At 30.3% G+C, this 17,981-nt stretch overlaps 1 protein-coding gene across 6 annotated transcripts in view; it reads left to right on the forward strand.

The window, feature by feature from the left end:
* The window catches only part of RICTOR (RPTOR independent companion of MTOR complex 2), a 100,555-nt gene that overhangs the window by 38,861 nt on the left and 43,713 nt on the right, over positions 1-17,981 (forward strand). For all 6 annotated transcript variants that reach the window (XM_039842616.1, XM_039842619.1, XM_039842613.1 and 3 more), the window contains 5 exons: positions 6,486-6,550; positions 7,376-7,507; positions 9,113-9,176; positions 13,779-13,905; positions 16,829-16,998. In XM_039842616.1, the coding sequence (XP_039698550.1) occupies positions 6,486-6,550; positions 7,376-7,507; positions 9,113-9,176; positions 13,779-13,905; positions 16,829-16,998 (558 nt within the window). The remainder of the gene's footprint in view (positions 1-6,485; positions 6,551-7,375; positions 7,508-9,112; positions 9,177-13,778; positions 13,906-16,828; positions 16,999-17,981) is intronic.

Genomic DNA, 17,981 nt, shown 5'->3' on the forward strand with positions numbered 1-17,981 from the left:
TTTATAGCTGCTTATGTATGTGTTATATATATATATCCACACATACATCTATATACAAACATGCATACATACACATACCATAATTTATTTAATCGTTCCACCATTTAAGAATATGTATTTCCTACTTCTTTTTGCTATTTTAAATAATTCATTAATATCACTCTTGTGTACTTTTTGTGCAAGGTAGGAATTTTAGAAGTGTGAAGACTTAGCCAAGAACATTTGTTCTTTTTATTTTAAAACCTCATAAATTGCCCTCTGAAAAGACCAGGCTATGAAATTCTAATCTGTGATCAGATTTTTTTTTTAAGTTTGGGCTATTCTGTCTGCTTCTCTTTTAGGAGAACTATTCATTTAACTTTCAGAGCAATATGAGTAAATTGGGAATAGCATTTAACTGCTCAGTTTTAACTGATTATTATATTTAAAAATTATTTTAACAAGCATCTCAAGACAATTTTTTTTATCTAGACATGGTTTAGACTTCTATTTAAACTTTGTCAGAATATAATATTGATGGTAACCTGTTTCGAATATTTTAGTACTTATAAGACAGCCGTATGGATTAATTGTAACAAATACAGTGATTGGCTGATGTTGGACCTGTATTTTAATGAGCAAAACAAACCAATGACATGTTATCAAAACCTTTACCCCATTTTAAAATGAGATACTATGTAATAATATTTGCTTTGTTTATATAAAATTTTAAATTGAACAGTTATGCTCATAAAATAACTGTGGACTTTGGATGATGTTGAATGCTGAAGTTGGTTTATAAATAGCAAGTTCAACAAGCTTAATTCAACTGAGCTAAAGTAAAAAATTATTTTCTCTCACGTCGAGGAAGACCAAATGTTGGGTCCTAATTTCAGGCAAAACAACACAGGGGTTGAAAAAGTGTTAATTGCATTCTATGATAGAATGCCCTCTTAGCCCTCTCTTACCATCTTCTACATGGCCTCTGCTGCTATTTGGTCACATTGAACTAGACATTGTGACTGATAGTCACAAATACATGTGGAACGGGGAGTACCAGAACCCCAGTGAAATAATATAACGTTTTAAATGACAGTTATGATACTGATTCTTATAATTTGAAAGGTTTTGAATGTTTTCTTAACAATCAGTGATTTATTCATAGTATAAAAAACCGATGTGATAGAGCAGGTAGTATTACATTTTAATAACGTATACAGGAGACAGGAATTTACCTCTAATGGCTAAGATAGTAGTCAAGAAACTGCTACCTAATGTGTAAAGATTAATTAGTAATGCAATCACTAGTTGAGGTAGGTAGGATGAGATTCCCATTGTTTAAACTCACCAGTTCAGCATTCTTCTTGCTCTTTCTGCTTGCCTCTTTTCTAGAGTTGGTTAAAGGGTTTGATTTGTATTTTAAAGTTTGTTTATTTAAATTAAGAGATAATTAGTAATGTAGTGAGCCAGTCACTTCAAGAATTTTATATTAAAATAATTCTTATTCCCAGTATTTTGAAACTTAAAGGGGAATTCCTGCTGATGAAAAGTACAATTATAATATTTCTTTGATAATTAAAAACCAAAATCTTACTGCCTTTTCTAATTTTTTATTTCTGATATATATATGTCAATTATTTATATAGAGAATATTTGGCTTCTGCTTGGGATAATTCTAATTGAAAAGGAATATTTTCATTTAAGAATGGTTAATGAGGCCCTCTTCTATTAATTCTGTAAACAACTTGAAAGCATTATTTAACTACCATTGAAAGCATAGCCCTAGCAATCTACTGTCTCTGGAAAATAGCATGGATTATGATAATTTTGTTCTCTTTAGTTTTTACTTGTGATTTTTCAGTGTCCCAACTGAGTGGGCATTTTTCTCAGAAATATTTCTTGCAATTGAAATGCATTGATATTAGGTAGCAGAAAAAGATACTTCTTTCTAAATACTTTCCAAACTGTGTGTGCTTTTTAAGATCATAGTAACTTTGAATTTTTTGGGTTTTTTTTTTTTCACCTTTTCTTCAAAACTGCCAACTCTAGCAAATGATAAATTGTGAACAGTCGTATACTTTGTCGTTTGAGAAGATGGGTAATTTCGAAATTGTGTTTTCGAATCTAGTTTTTTTCAAGGTTATCTGGCAAGTGTGAAAAAGATAATGCAAGAAATGAGAACCAAGTACACACTTAGGAGAGAAACCAACCCTTGACAACCCTACGGTTTCAAAGCATTTTATTTTAACATCCTTTACTACTATAACAAAAAAGGAAATACTGCCTTCTTAGAAATTGAGTTGATGGGATTTATAATCATTGTTTTAAGGAAGTAACATTCTTCCATTTTAAAAGCACAATATTTTATATGTTGATATGGAAAAAATTATGAATTATATGTCCGAGGTCTGAATATTTATAACACTATTATAAACAGTCTTTCATTTTCTTTTTTGTTAATATATGGCACCATACAGTGACAGTGCTAGTAATCTGGAATATCTGGGAAATCTCAAGTAAATACTAAATTATTTTTAGTGGTGATAAGTGTTATTTTTTTTGAGCGTTTTCATCTTTTGAAACGGGCAATTTTTGGATGTGTGTTTTTAGTTAGCTCTTCTGGAAGAAACGATAGTTAAACTTACTCATTTTATGTGAATATAGCCAGAGTATGGTTAACCAGACTCTTGATTCATACCACTTTTGAGACTAGAGAAATGAAGTAAGATGGTTATTCAATTTTTTTTTTAATCCAATCCCCCGCCCTCATGTAAATAAATGCAAGACAAAATTTTAATAACATTTTCCACAATGGGGTGTGGACTCAAGACTGTTTTGATCTGATTTCTGGCTTTACTATTTACTAGCTTTGTGGCCTGTGGAAGTCGTATTACCACTTCTAAGCCTCAGTTCTCTTAATTTACAGAAATATTACTTTCTAGGATTGATAAGGTTAAATCAACCAATGTTACTTCTATTATTTTCATGAATACTGTATATATAAAACCATTCCCAGATTATGTAAGTAATACATATTCATTGTAAAACATTTGTAAAATACAGAAAGGCACAGAGAGGAAAATAAACACCTATGACTGTACTTTCATTTTTGATGTTAAAATTTTGATTTATAGACTTTCTGAAGAAATGTATTTTTAAAAAATTTGTATTTTTAAAAAAATGTATATATTTTAGAATTTTTTCCCTCAACATATATTATACATGTTTTTCCTCATGCTTAAGTATTATATAATATTAACAGATGCATAAGATTCCTCCTTTATAAACATTTTGTTTTCACTTCCTTACTATTGTAAATAATGTCATGAGTTTCTTGTGCTTGAACCCACTTTACATTTTATGTTATTTTAATATAAATCGCCTAAAGCAAATTCTGATTCTGGTGCAGTTTTTCAGTTTATGCTACAAAATATTTTCATTGTATAATCCCATCAGCATTATATTTTCTTATTTGGTATAATCATGTTAAACAATTTTTTGCCAATTTGGTTAGCTTTATTTTAAATGTCACTTTTCAGTGTATTTCATTCAGATTTTAGGAAACAGGAAATGTCATGTTTATTTATCAATTTTATCTTCCTCTTGTCTCAAAGCTTAGGAAATCTTACATTATTTAAAATCTATGTATATGTATAAAAAATCCTCATTCTTCTCAGTCTTTAAGTACTTACAACATTATGTAACAAAACAAAAATAACAAAAAAATACTTATACTCTTGAAAATCTAAGGCTTCTTTGTTTATCATATTTCAGAATTTTAAGGATTTGATAGGAATACCAGTAAAACCATTTTGGATAATGACCTGTGAAGAAAAGCCTTTTAGCTTGTTTGTCCTACTTACCTGTATATACAACATTTTCCGCCACATAGAGCGATCATTTTTATAGTCTCCATCCCTGCTATGAAAATGTCTCAGTATCTGAGAGCTGCTCTAGTCCTATCTCTTACCTTGTTCTATTTAGAAACTACTTCCCTCCCTCTCTGTCTTTCTCTCTCTCTCTCCGCCTCTCTCTCTCCTTCTCTCTCTCCCTCCCTCCTCACACTCCTCCTCCCTCTAACTCTCTCTCCCCTTTCCCTCTCCCTCCCCCTCTTCCTCTGTCTCTCTCTGTCTTTGTTTCTGTCTCTAAAGAAGAAATTGGATAGGAAATTTTACAAGGATCTTACCAATAGGATAGTGAACTTATGTCATTAGCTTTTTTGCTACAATATTGTGTCTTCTGAAAACATTTGACCCTTGAACAACATGGGGGTTAGGGGAGCTGACCCCGCATGTAGTCAAAAATCTTTGTATAATTTTTAACTCTCCAAAAACTTAATTATTGATAGTCTCCGGTGTATTATTGTATATATTTTCTGGTAGTAAATGATAAAATAAAATAGTATCTACAGATATTCTAGGCATACTGAATTTTTCCAAATATATTTTTTTATATTTCTAGGCTAGGTAGCTCATCTGTGAGTTTTTTCAAATTGTCGGAAATCTCCACAAAAATTTCCAGTGTATTTATTGAAAAAAAAAAAAAAATCTGCATATAAGTAGTCCTGCACAGTTCCAGCCTGTGTTGTAAAGGGTCAGCTGTACATTCTTTGGGTTCATTTCTTTTCCAGAGGCAGATGAGATGGTCATTTCAGTTTGTTTATTCTGTATGGTTAAGATATTCATAACTTCATATTGAGGAAGAAGAATAAAAACACTTGGAAACCTTTCTGATTCTTTAGTATTAATTAAATGAATGATCAGTCTTCTCTTTAGTATGTTTCAGTTAGGCCTAATAAATTACTTGAGGAACTTTTATGTAACTTTTCTATAAAAGTCAGTTTTCAAAACTCATTCAAATGGTGTATGCAAGCAGCTAGTATTAGATCAGTATTCTTAATGAAAACTTGTTTGAAGGCAGCAGGGCACTGCTCAGGCAACAAGAAGCATAGGAGCTAAAGCTTTAAAGAAGGGAGAATCTTGTGGAGGTGAGCTTCTCCAACAACTTTTACTTGGGTGTATTTGCTGATGTGAGGTGTGGGCAGGAAGCTAAGGATTCAGACTTTAAGCCCAGAAGTACTGTTGCTGAGAGGATAAAAACATCACAGAGCTTTTGGTGGAGACCCAGGAGAAATCAGGTATAAGGAGATTCTCCCCCTCAGTACATTTGTTGAATCCTGGGACTACCTGGGATGGGAAACTTAAAAACCTAAGCAGAAAATTTTTGAAAATCAGGGTGAAGCTTGTAGTGTTTTGGTAAGAAAAAAATTAAACATGTCATCATCTTCAAACTAATCCCCTGGGGGATAGGGAAGGAAAAGAAAAACCAGAGGTAGACTGAGTCTTACTTACCAGGGCAGAAACCTAATCTGGACTCAGCATTGTCCAGTGGCCTAATGGGGAGAAGAATGAACTCTCTCTGGAGAAAGATAACATCAGGAATCAAGTTTTCATATACAGTGATTACAGGATCCACCTAAAGACAGGACTTACAGGACTAGGACAAAAGAAAAACATAATAGAAATAGACCAAAGTATGATCCACATTATTCACATCCATTTAGATAATAAGCACTTTAAATATTTAAAATATGATTAAAATGTATAGGAAATAGAAGAAACTATGGAGAAAATAGATGAAAACTGAAGATTTTTCATTACAATATTAGACATGAACAAAATTAAATAGTATTCAAGAAGAGAAATATATCTAAAATTTGAAACTCATTTGATAGATATAATAAAAGATTAGCCATATCAGAAGACAAATAGAAAACATCTAACTGAAGCATGGAGATAAAAGAGAACAGAGAAAGCAGAAGATGATTTGGAGATCTGTAGTAAACACAAAAATATTTGACATTTGAATTACTAGAAGGAGAGAAGAGAAAGAATTGGCCAGAAGTAATTTGGAAAAGATAATGTACAGAATTTTCTAGAACTGATAAAATATATCAACCCAGAGGACTGGGAATTTATCTGTTCCCTAATCAAGGTAGATATAAAGAAAATCACTCCCTGAACAACAAGATTGCTGAAAAATCAAAGGAAAAAAAAATCATGAAAGGAGTCTGAGAAAAAGATAGTGACCTTCAAAGGAGCCAGCAGTAAGACTGATGTCAGACATAACAGAAAAAATGGAAGCCATTGTTTTAAGAAAACAGCTAACCTAAAAATCAATAAATCCAGGAAAGTATCCTCCAAAAACAAAAGGGAAAAAAATCATTTCCAGACAAACACCATAAAACAGTAAAATTGTTGAGAGGGAAAAATAGAATAATCAAAAATAATTAGTTAATTCAGCAAAGGCAAGACAGGAGATTTAAAGAAATCTAAAATTGGCAGGTCAAATAAAAAAAGATGATAGAAATTAATCTACATATTTGAACTGTAAAATCATATATTTTTCAAAATTGTGTTAAAGAAAAATACCTCATTTTCTAGTCTAAAAAAGTAATGTATATAGATGAAAAACATAGCTTATACACATTTTTTTTTTTCTGACAGCTTCTTTGTGATATTGGCCACAGTGAAGAAAAACTGGGTTTCAATTATGAGGACATCATAATTTGGTAAGTATAGTTCAGTTCCCTCTCTTCTTTTAGATTTTAGTAATATCAATTTTAGTAATTTTAAACTAAAAATAGGATACTTTAACATCTAATATTTGGTCTTATAGAAACAGTTTTGAATATTAGAAAAATTCAGGATTTCCAATATTTTTCTTATCCTGTTCTAATGTTTTGTAATTATCAAATGTAAAGAATCAAAGCTAATGTTGAAAAAGACCTGGATTTCTACAATGTAAATTTCTAAATTAAATCTATAGATTTTTGTAGAAATTTATAGAATAAAAGTTATCATGTTATTCCCTTTACAAAGAAGAACCTGAACAATTATCTCTAGGTCTTAACCTAAGACAGAATATGTTTATGGCAAACTTGATTTGTTCAAGCCCCCCAGTAGAGATGTAATGTTATAGTATCATAACCATCTCTTTGGCATTGTTGAGAATTAAAATTGATATAGTCTGTGCCTACTGCCATTTAAAGTATTTTTATTTATTGGTTTAAACCAGTGATTCTTTGAAAGAGGTGGAAGCAGGTGGACAAACAGAGGTGAATAGATTATAGAGGCATATGTGATACAGCTTGGAAAGGCATATTTAATTTCTCATTGTTTGTATAAAACAAACTACAGAAAGTAAAACAAAACTTGGTGAGTTCGTACCAAGGAGGTGCAGATTAAAATATAACATTAGTGAAGTTCCATGGTTTACAGCAATGATTTTTACATCTGTAAAAACCAGTCTTGTTATTTCAACTGAGGAAGAATATAGTAACATAATTTTATGTGTATTTGAACTTGCTCAACAGAACTCTTTTGTTTTCATACAGTTTGCGGTTAGCTTTATTGAATGAAGCAAAAGAAGTAAGGGCAGCAGGGCTACGAGCTCTTCGATATCTCATCCAAGACTCCAGTATTCTGCAGAAGGTGCTTAAATTGAAAGTGGACTATTTAATAGCCAGGTAATTTTCTGAGAGCTGTCTATGTTTTTATATGTTTTAAAAATTATGTATTAAGTTTTAGCATATCTACCATAATCTGTTCAGATTTTTAGTGTGAAGCCTGATAGTTTTTACAGATATGTACAACCAAATATTGTATTATCCCGAATAAGATATAGAACATTATCAGCATCCCAGTCAAGTTTCCTTGTGTCTCTAACCAGTAGTAAACATTATCCTGACTTTTCTCATTCTACACTAGTTTTTCCTGTTCTTGAGCAATATTTATTGGAAGTATGCTTAGTTACTCTTTTTATTTCCTCAGTGTTATTTGAGAGATTTATCCATGTTGATCTTTCAAAATTGCTGTATAGTATTTCATGTTATGAATAGACTACAATTAATTTAGTCTATTCTGTTGATGATTTTCTTTTTTTTTTTTTTCAGTGTTTGGTTATTTTGAAAAAAGCTTTCCTGAACATTATGTACAATTCCGTTGGTGGACATATGCACTCATTTCTCTTATATATATAGAAATGGAATTTCTGGGTCATAAAGTTTATTATGTATATTTAGCTTTAATGGATAGTGCCAACGGTTTTCCAAAGTAATCGTACCGATTTACACTTCTACCAGCAATTTTTGAGAGTTCTAGTCTCTCCACATCCTCATCAGCACTCACTATTTTCACTCTGTAATTATAACCTTTCTGCTTGGTTTCTTGGATTTTAACCCTGCTTTTGCACAACGTAGAGATAGGCCAAGTACCTTGGAGAGGAAGTTGTGTGCAGATTTGTGCTCACTTTCCTGTGTTTTCCATGAGATTTTTCTCCTTAGGTCCCAGCCACTTTGGCTGCCCTGAAATTCAGACTGTCCCTCCAGTCCAACAAGACTTTGCTTTCTGTTAGGGTGCTAATTCCCTAAAACTAGGATTGACAAGTGCCCCCAGGGGCAAAGCCTGGTTGGATGTGGAATTTGTGCTTTTCTTCCCAGGGATTATTATCCATTGCCCTTTTAAGTTGCTTTACAAAGTAGTTCGCTCAATCTTTTTAGTTGTTTTTGGCAGGAGAGTTGGTCTGAGTCAAGCCTCCCGGTTGAGGCCAGAAATGAAATTCAGTGTCTGTAAATTTTTAATGAAATTGCTTTAGATTAATTGTATACAGAGAGAAGAATTATTTTTTGAATGGCAAGCTATTTATATATGAAGTATTGATTAGAATGGTGAACTGCCTAAACATAAGTAAAAATATATTATTCGGCAACGTAAACCAAAAACTTTTTAGAAATTCAATAATTTAATATTAGAAATGTCAGTTAAGTGATATTTGAGCATTAACTTTTGAAATGCATTCAGATTTTAAATTACATCTCGATAAAATAGAATCATTGTGGCTACTTTTCTAGAATTTAAAATCTTTGTGCTTCAGTGTTGTTACTTTTGAAATGCTTTATTATAACATATCACTAAAGATATGTAAGCTAACTAAATATCCGATGGTACTGAAAAATCACATGTATTAAAAATTTTAAATGCCATATCGACATTACGAATACGGGTCTGGTCTAGTATTCTACAAAACTTGTTTAATAAGATTTTTATCAATAATTATTTTGTGTATTATTTAGGTGCATTGACATACAGCAGAGCAACGAGGTAGAGAGGACACAAGCACTTCGATTAGTCAGAAAGGTATGCTCTATGTTTAAGAGTAAAGGCAGATTTATGGTTTTCATGTTAAGTATTTTACATTTTTAGATTTAGACTGCTTTGTAAAATCTTCTAATTAAAATTTAAAGGCTAAATTCTCATAAACATTTTTGTTTTGTTAAAATTATATATGAGTTAAATAGGGCTATTAAACTTCAAGATAAGCATAAATATTTGGTGTCATTATTTTATGTGATTGAGTATAGCTAAGACAATATTTTTTATAAAATGTTCATTATAAAGAATATTTCTCCCTTTAGTGAACATGTAAATGAAATTACTGCTTTGAAATGTTATTGGAGAAAGAGAATTACTTCTTCCCTACTCTGATTTTCTCTTAATTGTATGCTTGGAGTTAATATTATTAAAAGGATGTCACAAATATTTACAGCTGGTTGTTTTGAAAATGAATTTAGTTGCAGTACATAGGCAGTTACAGTAAGCAGTTTAGGCTATTCTACAGGATAAAAAGTCAAAATCTAAACTCTGAAAAAGGTGTTAAGGATAATCCATAATACTGTTAATGAGAGGCCTTCAAGAAATTTTTGTTGTTGTTTAATGTAATGTGATGCCGCAGTGGCAGAGGAACAGAGTGGACTGAGTGTTAATTTGGTTAGGACACAGCTTGAGTGAGAATTTTATCATGTTTCACCTTAAAGTTATCGCGTTTGATTCTAAATTTTGAAGAGATTTCATGAAGTATAGATTTGTTTTGATGTAAAAAACATCTAAAATTATTCAGCAATTAAAACTTAGCTCTTCTCTTTCTCCATCTTGAAATTCAGTGCATGCTCGAGAATGGTGGAATGTTGAATTTATACATTAACTGGATTCCTTCTTTTCTCTTCGAATTGTCTAGGTTGAGGTTAGTAATAGCACCTACCTGTAAACATAGTAAAGGAGAAGTAAATGGATGAGTTGTCTTAAGTTTGTAATTTTCTTAAGAGTGATATTGGAGATAGAATATCAATTTTTGTTATAAGTTAACTGTTAATGTTGGGACCATGATTTGCCTCTTCAAATTCAAACTTAAAAAATTAGATTTATGGTTTTTATTTATTCATACAGTTTTTCCTACTGCCATGATTTTGAGAATTCAAAATTTAAAAAATTGTTTCTGAAGAACCTAGAATAGGTTTTCGGTTATATACGTCAGTATTTATCATACTAGGAATTGAAAGAAATTTTAAAATATACTAACATTAAAAATAATACCCATTAATGTAAACACATAATATTTTTATAAAAATAACAATTTTCTAAAAAGAAAATTAGTAAAGTGGCATTTTTTTTAGATTTTTGCTGAACTCTATTTAATGTTTGTCTCAGTAGAAGATAGCTGGATTATCCCATCTGCTTCTGCATTCAGTCTGTTATGATTTCCTATGCAGTGGAACTTCTGGAAAACTTCCATGTATACTTGTGAGAGAACGAAAGTAAAAATACCAAAATAATGTCTTTGTTTTATTATGAAAATACTTTGCAGAATTGGTGAAAATAGCCTAGGGACCCTTAGTTTCATGGACCATACTTTGAGAATTGTTGCCCTAGAAATTGCGTTCAGAAAAAAAGATAGTTCCATATGGATTCAAACAATTAAATTAGCTCATTTAGATTATTTAGTGAATATTTTTATTCAATTTTGTAAAACATTTTGTACAAGTTACAATATATTAAATAGTCCAGTAAAAGTAAACAGATCTTGAAAACAATTTAGGAATGCCATAACAAAAATACTTTCTACTCTGTTATCCTCTGAAGTACAGAGTGATTTGTGGTAGATATCATTTGTGAATCCAAGAGCAGGAAAATTAATTGATTGTACCTGGTGGCAGGATATAAGTTCAGAGGAAGAGTTGTGGCACAGAGTTCCTTCTTGGTTTAGCTAAAAGCAGTTGAGTTAAAAAGAAAGCATACTTGCTGAATGAACAGTGGCCTCTATTGGCCAGAGGGACTATAATTTCATTAGTACTTTAAACAACCAAAGTGTATATTTTGTTTTTCCAGCAACATTTTGGCAACTGAGCTAGTAGAAATTAATGATAATATTATAATTACTAGGTCACTGTGGGTTTTTTTGTTGGCATTCAGAAAAGTTTTCTGTAAAAGTACTTTTTTTTTTTTACATTTTAAAGTGAAAGTAAAAATTTTGTTGCTTTAGGATAACTTGCTCCATGAATAATTAAGGAATATTCATGTTACCTTTATTTCTTTCTCACCTATTATCCATTTGGAAGGTTTTTGTTTCTTCGCTTCTTTCTTTTTCAGTGTCTCTGAGTTGTTTTTTTTTTTTTCCTATCAATCCAGGCACTCCTTCCTGTTTTTTTCCTGTCTAATTTTCTGTGTAGTTTTCCCACTTGTCAGCTGCTGCTCTTTTTAGCCTATTTAAATTCTTACTGCCTGCCCAATTTAAGTCATCATTTTCTGCATATGTCATTTCTTTATCTAACAAGAGATTAATATATCATAGTTTTTGTTTGTTTGTTTGTTTTAACAGTTGGATTCATTTAGGAAAATCATTCACAGCAAGATATTGGCAAAGCCAGAGCAAGAACCCAGTTTTCTCAATTTCCAAACCTATATTGGCCTACAAGTCCTTTTGGCATTAAGCTTACTTTGGCATTCAGAGCCCACTTTTGGTCCAGCCAATTATGACCTGTCTTATTATACCATTATGTATGCAGACGAGCTGCCTTCCACCCCTACTATGATAATTACTTTTTTTCCTACTCTTTTCATTTCATTTTCATCCTTTTCTACTTTATATTTGTCTTGCAGTCTCAGCTCAAATTTTAAGTATTGCCCTTAGTGAACTCAGTGTTTCTTCAATTCCTTTTTGCAGTTTGCAAATTTATTACCTACTTACGACCTTTAATTTGTTTTATATATTTCTGTATTACCATGCCTAAAAAGATGATTAAATTTTATTTGACTAGAGATAAATTCTTTTCCTTTAAATATTCATTGATTTATAAGAAAAGTATTTGCTGGCTTAAACAGAATTTAAGAGTTTCTTTGCATATGTGTCCTTAGAAAATAAGAGATTTTATTTGTAAAATTTAAATTACAGGTATCCTTTCTATAACACTACACTTGAGATTCACAGAGTAGAATTTTATACTTGAAATTCTAAAAATCATCTGGTCATACTCATCTTTCTTTTACAACTGGGGAAACTAAGGCATAAAGAAGATTGATTTGGTCAAGGTAACAGTTTACTAATGGCAAATTTAGCTCTGAAAGCCAGTTTGCCTGGCTTCCTAGCCAGCTCTTTTCAGGATACATTACATACATTTTTTTATTTTAGGAATTTTTCTAATAAGCTCCTTAGAAGTGTAATAATATATCAATAAGCATTAAAATACAATATAAATTAATATCATAAGAAATTAGAATTTTCTCACCCAAGAAGACCAGTTTTCAACACCTCCTTTCCCTTTCCTTCCCTCCTTTCTTCTCCAACATTTTTGATTAATGGAAAACATTGATTTAGAAATGAATGTGAAAGCTTTTGTAGATTCTGTAGTTATTGGAAATCTCTGTATTTTATGGTTATGGAACAGTATTCTGTCATTTAAGCTGAACTCTGCAATATCACATAATGCTACTTAACATAAACCATTTATAAGTACACCGGTCAATACAGATCTTTCCTTTGACCCTCTGTAGGACATAACTGGATATCTTTAATGTAGTTATAGTGCATTCTCTAATTGTTTTATCATACAAGTCTCATTTTTCAACAGGATTATAAATCCAGTAACATCCAGGACAGATTAATTATCCCTAATATTTTATCACCACTCAAACACAAGAAAACATTTTTTTCTACTCCTACTCCAGGGACCGGTTACTCTGAAATACTTCATCTACCAAATCTTTATTTATTAAACAATAATTAACTACCTGATTTGTTTTCTTTCTATTTTCCAAACTGAAGGTATATGTTAATCTATTTTCAGTTTTCCAAATATGTTTTTGCCAATCAAATTTTTCATTTAAAGTGAGATTCACCCAAATTTTATCACCAGGTACATACTATTTCTGTTATAATTTTTGAAATATTAAAAACAGACTATGTAAGTGATGGTTAGAGATAGGGAAATTATTAGGCTGTCAAAGTCAGAAAGAATAAAGGGCTAAACCAATAAGTTTGGGGAGAGAATAGAGATAATGAGATAAATAGGAATGTGGGGAAGGAGTTAGGAATGTAATAGTATAGTAGTATGTTGACAGCTGTTGTCACCACTGATTTACTTTGTCTAGGTACTGAAAAGTTTTTTAAATGTCAGTTCTATTCTAGAGGCACAAAGAGTCTCAGAAACATTAAATCTTGTTGGTCAACTAATTTATTGTCTGGTCTATTAGGAAAAAAGTCATCACATTTTCCATAGTAATGATATTAACATTTACTGCATCAGTTATTAGTTATATTAATCCTTCAAACTGTTCATATGAAGCAAAAGATTAAAATTGATGCCTGAATCTTATAAATATTGTATGACCTTAAGCACCTAATCTAAACAAAATAGGTTTTAAAAATGTTATGTAGTAATTTCTTTTTCTATTTTCTCCATATTACAGATGATTACTGTGAATGCTTCCTTGTTTCCTAGCTCTGTGACCAACTCCTTAATAGCAGTTGGCAATGATGGACTTCAAGAAAGAGACAGAATGGTCCGAGCATGCATTGCCATTATCTGTGAACTAGGTAGGTCAGAATTTTCTTCGAGTAATAAAAATGTATTTTAGAAAGAGTATATATAACATTTCTTAATACCTTTAGTACATGAAATCATTAGTTATTGGTACAAAAATATGAAAAAGTAGGACATTCCTGATAGAGAAGTAGAGGAATTGCTATTTAACAAATAATTTCAAACTGACATTAAAATTCTATAAATTTAAAGTTTTACTCAGCATGAAATTTAGTATAGGAGTTGTCCATGTTCTGGCAATTAGAATAAAATATCTTAATGTCTGGCTCTCAGACATTAGTTAATGTGGGTTAAAAACAACAAACAATTTAACATACATGAAAAAAAATTATAAATACAAGAGGATTAAGGAGTTAAATAGAGAAAAAAATGGGCAAGAAGGGATGAGTATCTGATCATTGTAAGGAAGAAGAGTTTTGAATTATCAAAAGAAATCAAACAAATTTCAGCAGCAATAGATTTTATTCTAAGGAGGCAAAAAAACATGGCAGCGCCAGAACAAAGAAAAAAACTAAATATAAGAAACATTATAGGTAAACAACTTATTTATCTACCAATCAATAGGAAAAATAAATAATTCTCAAATACATGGCAAATCAACGTATTTAAAAAGTTCAACTTCACTTACAACTAAAAATATATGATTTTAAATGACAAGATATTCTTTTCCAACAAAAGTAGAAATGGTATAGGTTACATTTGCTCTTGGTAGCATAAATAAATTAATAATAAAATTTTATACTAAAGAAACAGAAGAGCCAACCATCAAGGATTTAAAAATACTGTCTACAGTTCCTGTTGATTTAGAGACAAAATCAAATTTGAGGAAATTTTGAAAATAAAAATATGACTATATGTCATTGTATGGGATGCCTACAGTGTCCCACCCAGAGTTATAAAATGCTTTTATAATTAAGTAAAAAGTAATGAAAATATATGAGTGAACCCAAGAAATAGAAAAAGAAGAAAAAACTTGAGCAAGAGGAAAACGACAATGAAATTAAGAGTCTTAGGGAATAAGAGATTATTAAATGTGTTAAGTGGAAGAAGAAAAATATTATACACAGATATGGAAACAATGTTTGAAAAACACAAAGGTCAGAGAAACAGTTTAATATAGAAATGAGGAAGAAAATTTCATAGAAGTTTTTAAAATTATGAGATAGTTCTTATATATATTTGGGAATTTTATTGAAATGAATGGATTTTCAGAAAAAATTTTAATTTCCAGTTGTCTCAAGAAATAGAAAATATGATAGTCAAAAACCATTGAAGTATTTTATGAAATAATTGCCTCTAAAAAGACTCATCCTGGTAGTTTTTCTCTTAAAGAAAATTGTTTCAAGGAATAGCTAATTCTTAGATAGTGTAATTTAAATGAGAGCATTAAAAATATGGAAACCTACCAATTTTTTAAATGAAACTAGCGTTTTATACACATATACCCAGAAATATACATATAACACATACTTACACAAATATAAAATAAAATAATTAGAAGACTACATGGATAAAATTCTAGAATACTTATCTCAAATCAACACTACATTATTCTTAATGTTCGATCTCTACAAATACTATGTTCTTTTAACTCTTAATTAGCATTGTTTAAACTTCTAGACAGGTTAGTAAGACAGAATAATAAATAGAGTTTACATATTGGAAAGAAAACACTATTACTTTGTAGGTGATGTGTCTAGAAAACTCTGAATCAACTGTAAAACAACCTAAGTAATTTATAATTTAGTACAGTGGAAACGTGAAAATATAGATTTAATTTATTTTGTGTTCCAGCAGTTAGCAGTAAATATAATAGGAAAAAGAAAAACCATACTGTTTCCAAAATAGAAAAAAAAACTATGTACAATAAATAAAATTAATAAGAAATGTATATGACTTGGGTGCGTGTTTGGGAGTGCTTTTGAATTTCTATATTTGGTTCTCAAGAAGGGACAACTAATCTAAGAGGTAGAAATGAGAACATTTGGAAGGGAATGATTGAAAAGTGGTCTTAGGGAACTTTCTAGGATGGTGAAATTTCTATACTTTAATTGAGGTATTGGTTACTGGGGTATAGACACCGATCAGAATTTTTTGAACTGTACCATGAAAATCTGTGCATTTTACTACATTTAGTTATACCTCAATTTAAAAAACCTCAGAGAAGAAACCTAATTTTATAATTCAGCTAGAGCAAACAGGAGAGATTCAACCATTAAAACATTTTTGAAAACGTATAAACGGAGGAAAAAAGAAAGATTTTTTCATATGTTTTTAAAAAACTATTAAGCTAGGTTATTAAGAAACAGAAAAATGAAAATTAAGAGTTAGCAGACCTTGATATATAGAAAGCTTTAGTATATCAAAAGTATAAAAATCTGTTTGGGAAGCTTGGCATAACAGTTAAATATTGGCAAAAAAGTTGAGTTTATCATACTAAGCCAAACTCAATTTCCTGACATATTGAAAACCGAAATGTTCATTGTGAGCTCATTTAAAACACACACACACACGTGTGCACGCATACAAAGAAATGCCTGATCTTTGAAGTAAAGGAGTTCCTGAGCTTAGAATCTGAGTTTAAAATCTAAAGTTAAATTACACATCAGATAAATGATTTGAAACAGATAAAAAGATAATATTTCCACTATTTGAAAAAAGTCTTTGAAATTGATAGGAAAGAAGAACCATTCTAGTAAAATTTGTGCAAAGGATATGAAAAAAAAAAAATCAGTTTTGAGAAGTATATTCAGGGACTCCTTTAGATAAATTTTATACACATGCTCTTTTAAATGTCTTGACTAGAAAGTTTTTCAAGTAAGAAAGGAAATTAAGTTAAATAAAAGCCCAAGTTTCTGATTACTTTTTATTAATTATCCCCTATATAATATATTAAGTTTTTCTTTTTTATTTTAGCACTTCAGAATCCAGAGGTGGTGGCCCTTCGAGGTGGACTAAATACCATCTTGAAAAATGTGATCGATTGCCAGTTAAGTCGAATAAACGAGGCCCTCATTACTACTATTTTGCACCTCCTTAATCATCCAAAGACCCGACAATATGTGCGAGCTGATGTAGAATTAGAGGTAGGAACTTTAATATTCTTTTTTAGTTTTAAATATGATTTTAAATACAACTCTTACTTTGAAATTTTAAAGTCTATAGATGTAGCCCAGCATTATCAAACCTAAATTAAGATTGGCTTATTCTCAGTAATATTTTATAGCTCATCCAATTTCTACTGAATTAAAAATATTCTCATAGTATTTCATCAATGTGTAAAGTGAGGTTTACTTTTTAGCTATGAAAACTTGACTAAGCAGATTAAAGCACAAGTAAGGTTACATAGATATTTACCTATTTATTTAAGATCATTTCGTTTTAAGGACTTTTAGTACGTTAATTCTGTGCGAATGGCTCCTGCTAATTATATATTATTTATTTGTTGTACCATGCTACATGTCTCTGAACTTTGAAGCAATTATTAGCAACTAATTGACCATATATACTTTAAAGACATAGAATACATATCTTTCTTTTTAAAATATTCTATAATTTAAATTGTTTACTAATTCAGTATTTTTTTACAGTTAGTCTAAATAAGGCTGTAATATATACTCCTTTTTATGATAAATTATATAGTTGAGTTTGGAACAGAATTATCACAGACTGTATTCTTACATAGTGAATGTACTACATTGTTCATTACGGATATTTAGAGTAAGTTTAAACTCAGGATTTGTTTGTATTTAGTTTGAAGTTATGCATGGTATAAAAATTTTTTTGTACCTTATTTTGTCTAAATCATTTTATAAAACTTGTTTTAAATGTTAAAGTTCTGGTTTTATTAGGGTTACTAGAAATATTTGAGATTATAAAAATGACATTAGCCTATATGATTACTAACAAATTTAAGTACCATATCCTCTTTAATATGTGATTTTTAATACATTATTCATGGTAGTCCAATGGCAATAAACTGACATTTTTGATATTTAACAGTTTGTTTAGCTTTAATTTTTTTCTTTATTAAGTAGAAAAACTATAGTTTTAAGACTGGAGAGATGAT

Source organism: Pteropus medius, unplaced genomic scaffold (assembly GCF_902729225.1).
Source record: "Pteropus medius unplaced genomic scaffold, Ma_sr-lr_union100, whole genome shotgun sequence".
Classification (NCBI taxonomy): Eukaryota; Metazoa; Chordata; class Mammalia; order Chiroptera; family Pteropodidae; genus Pteropus; species Pteropus medius.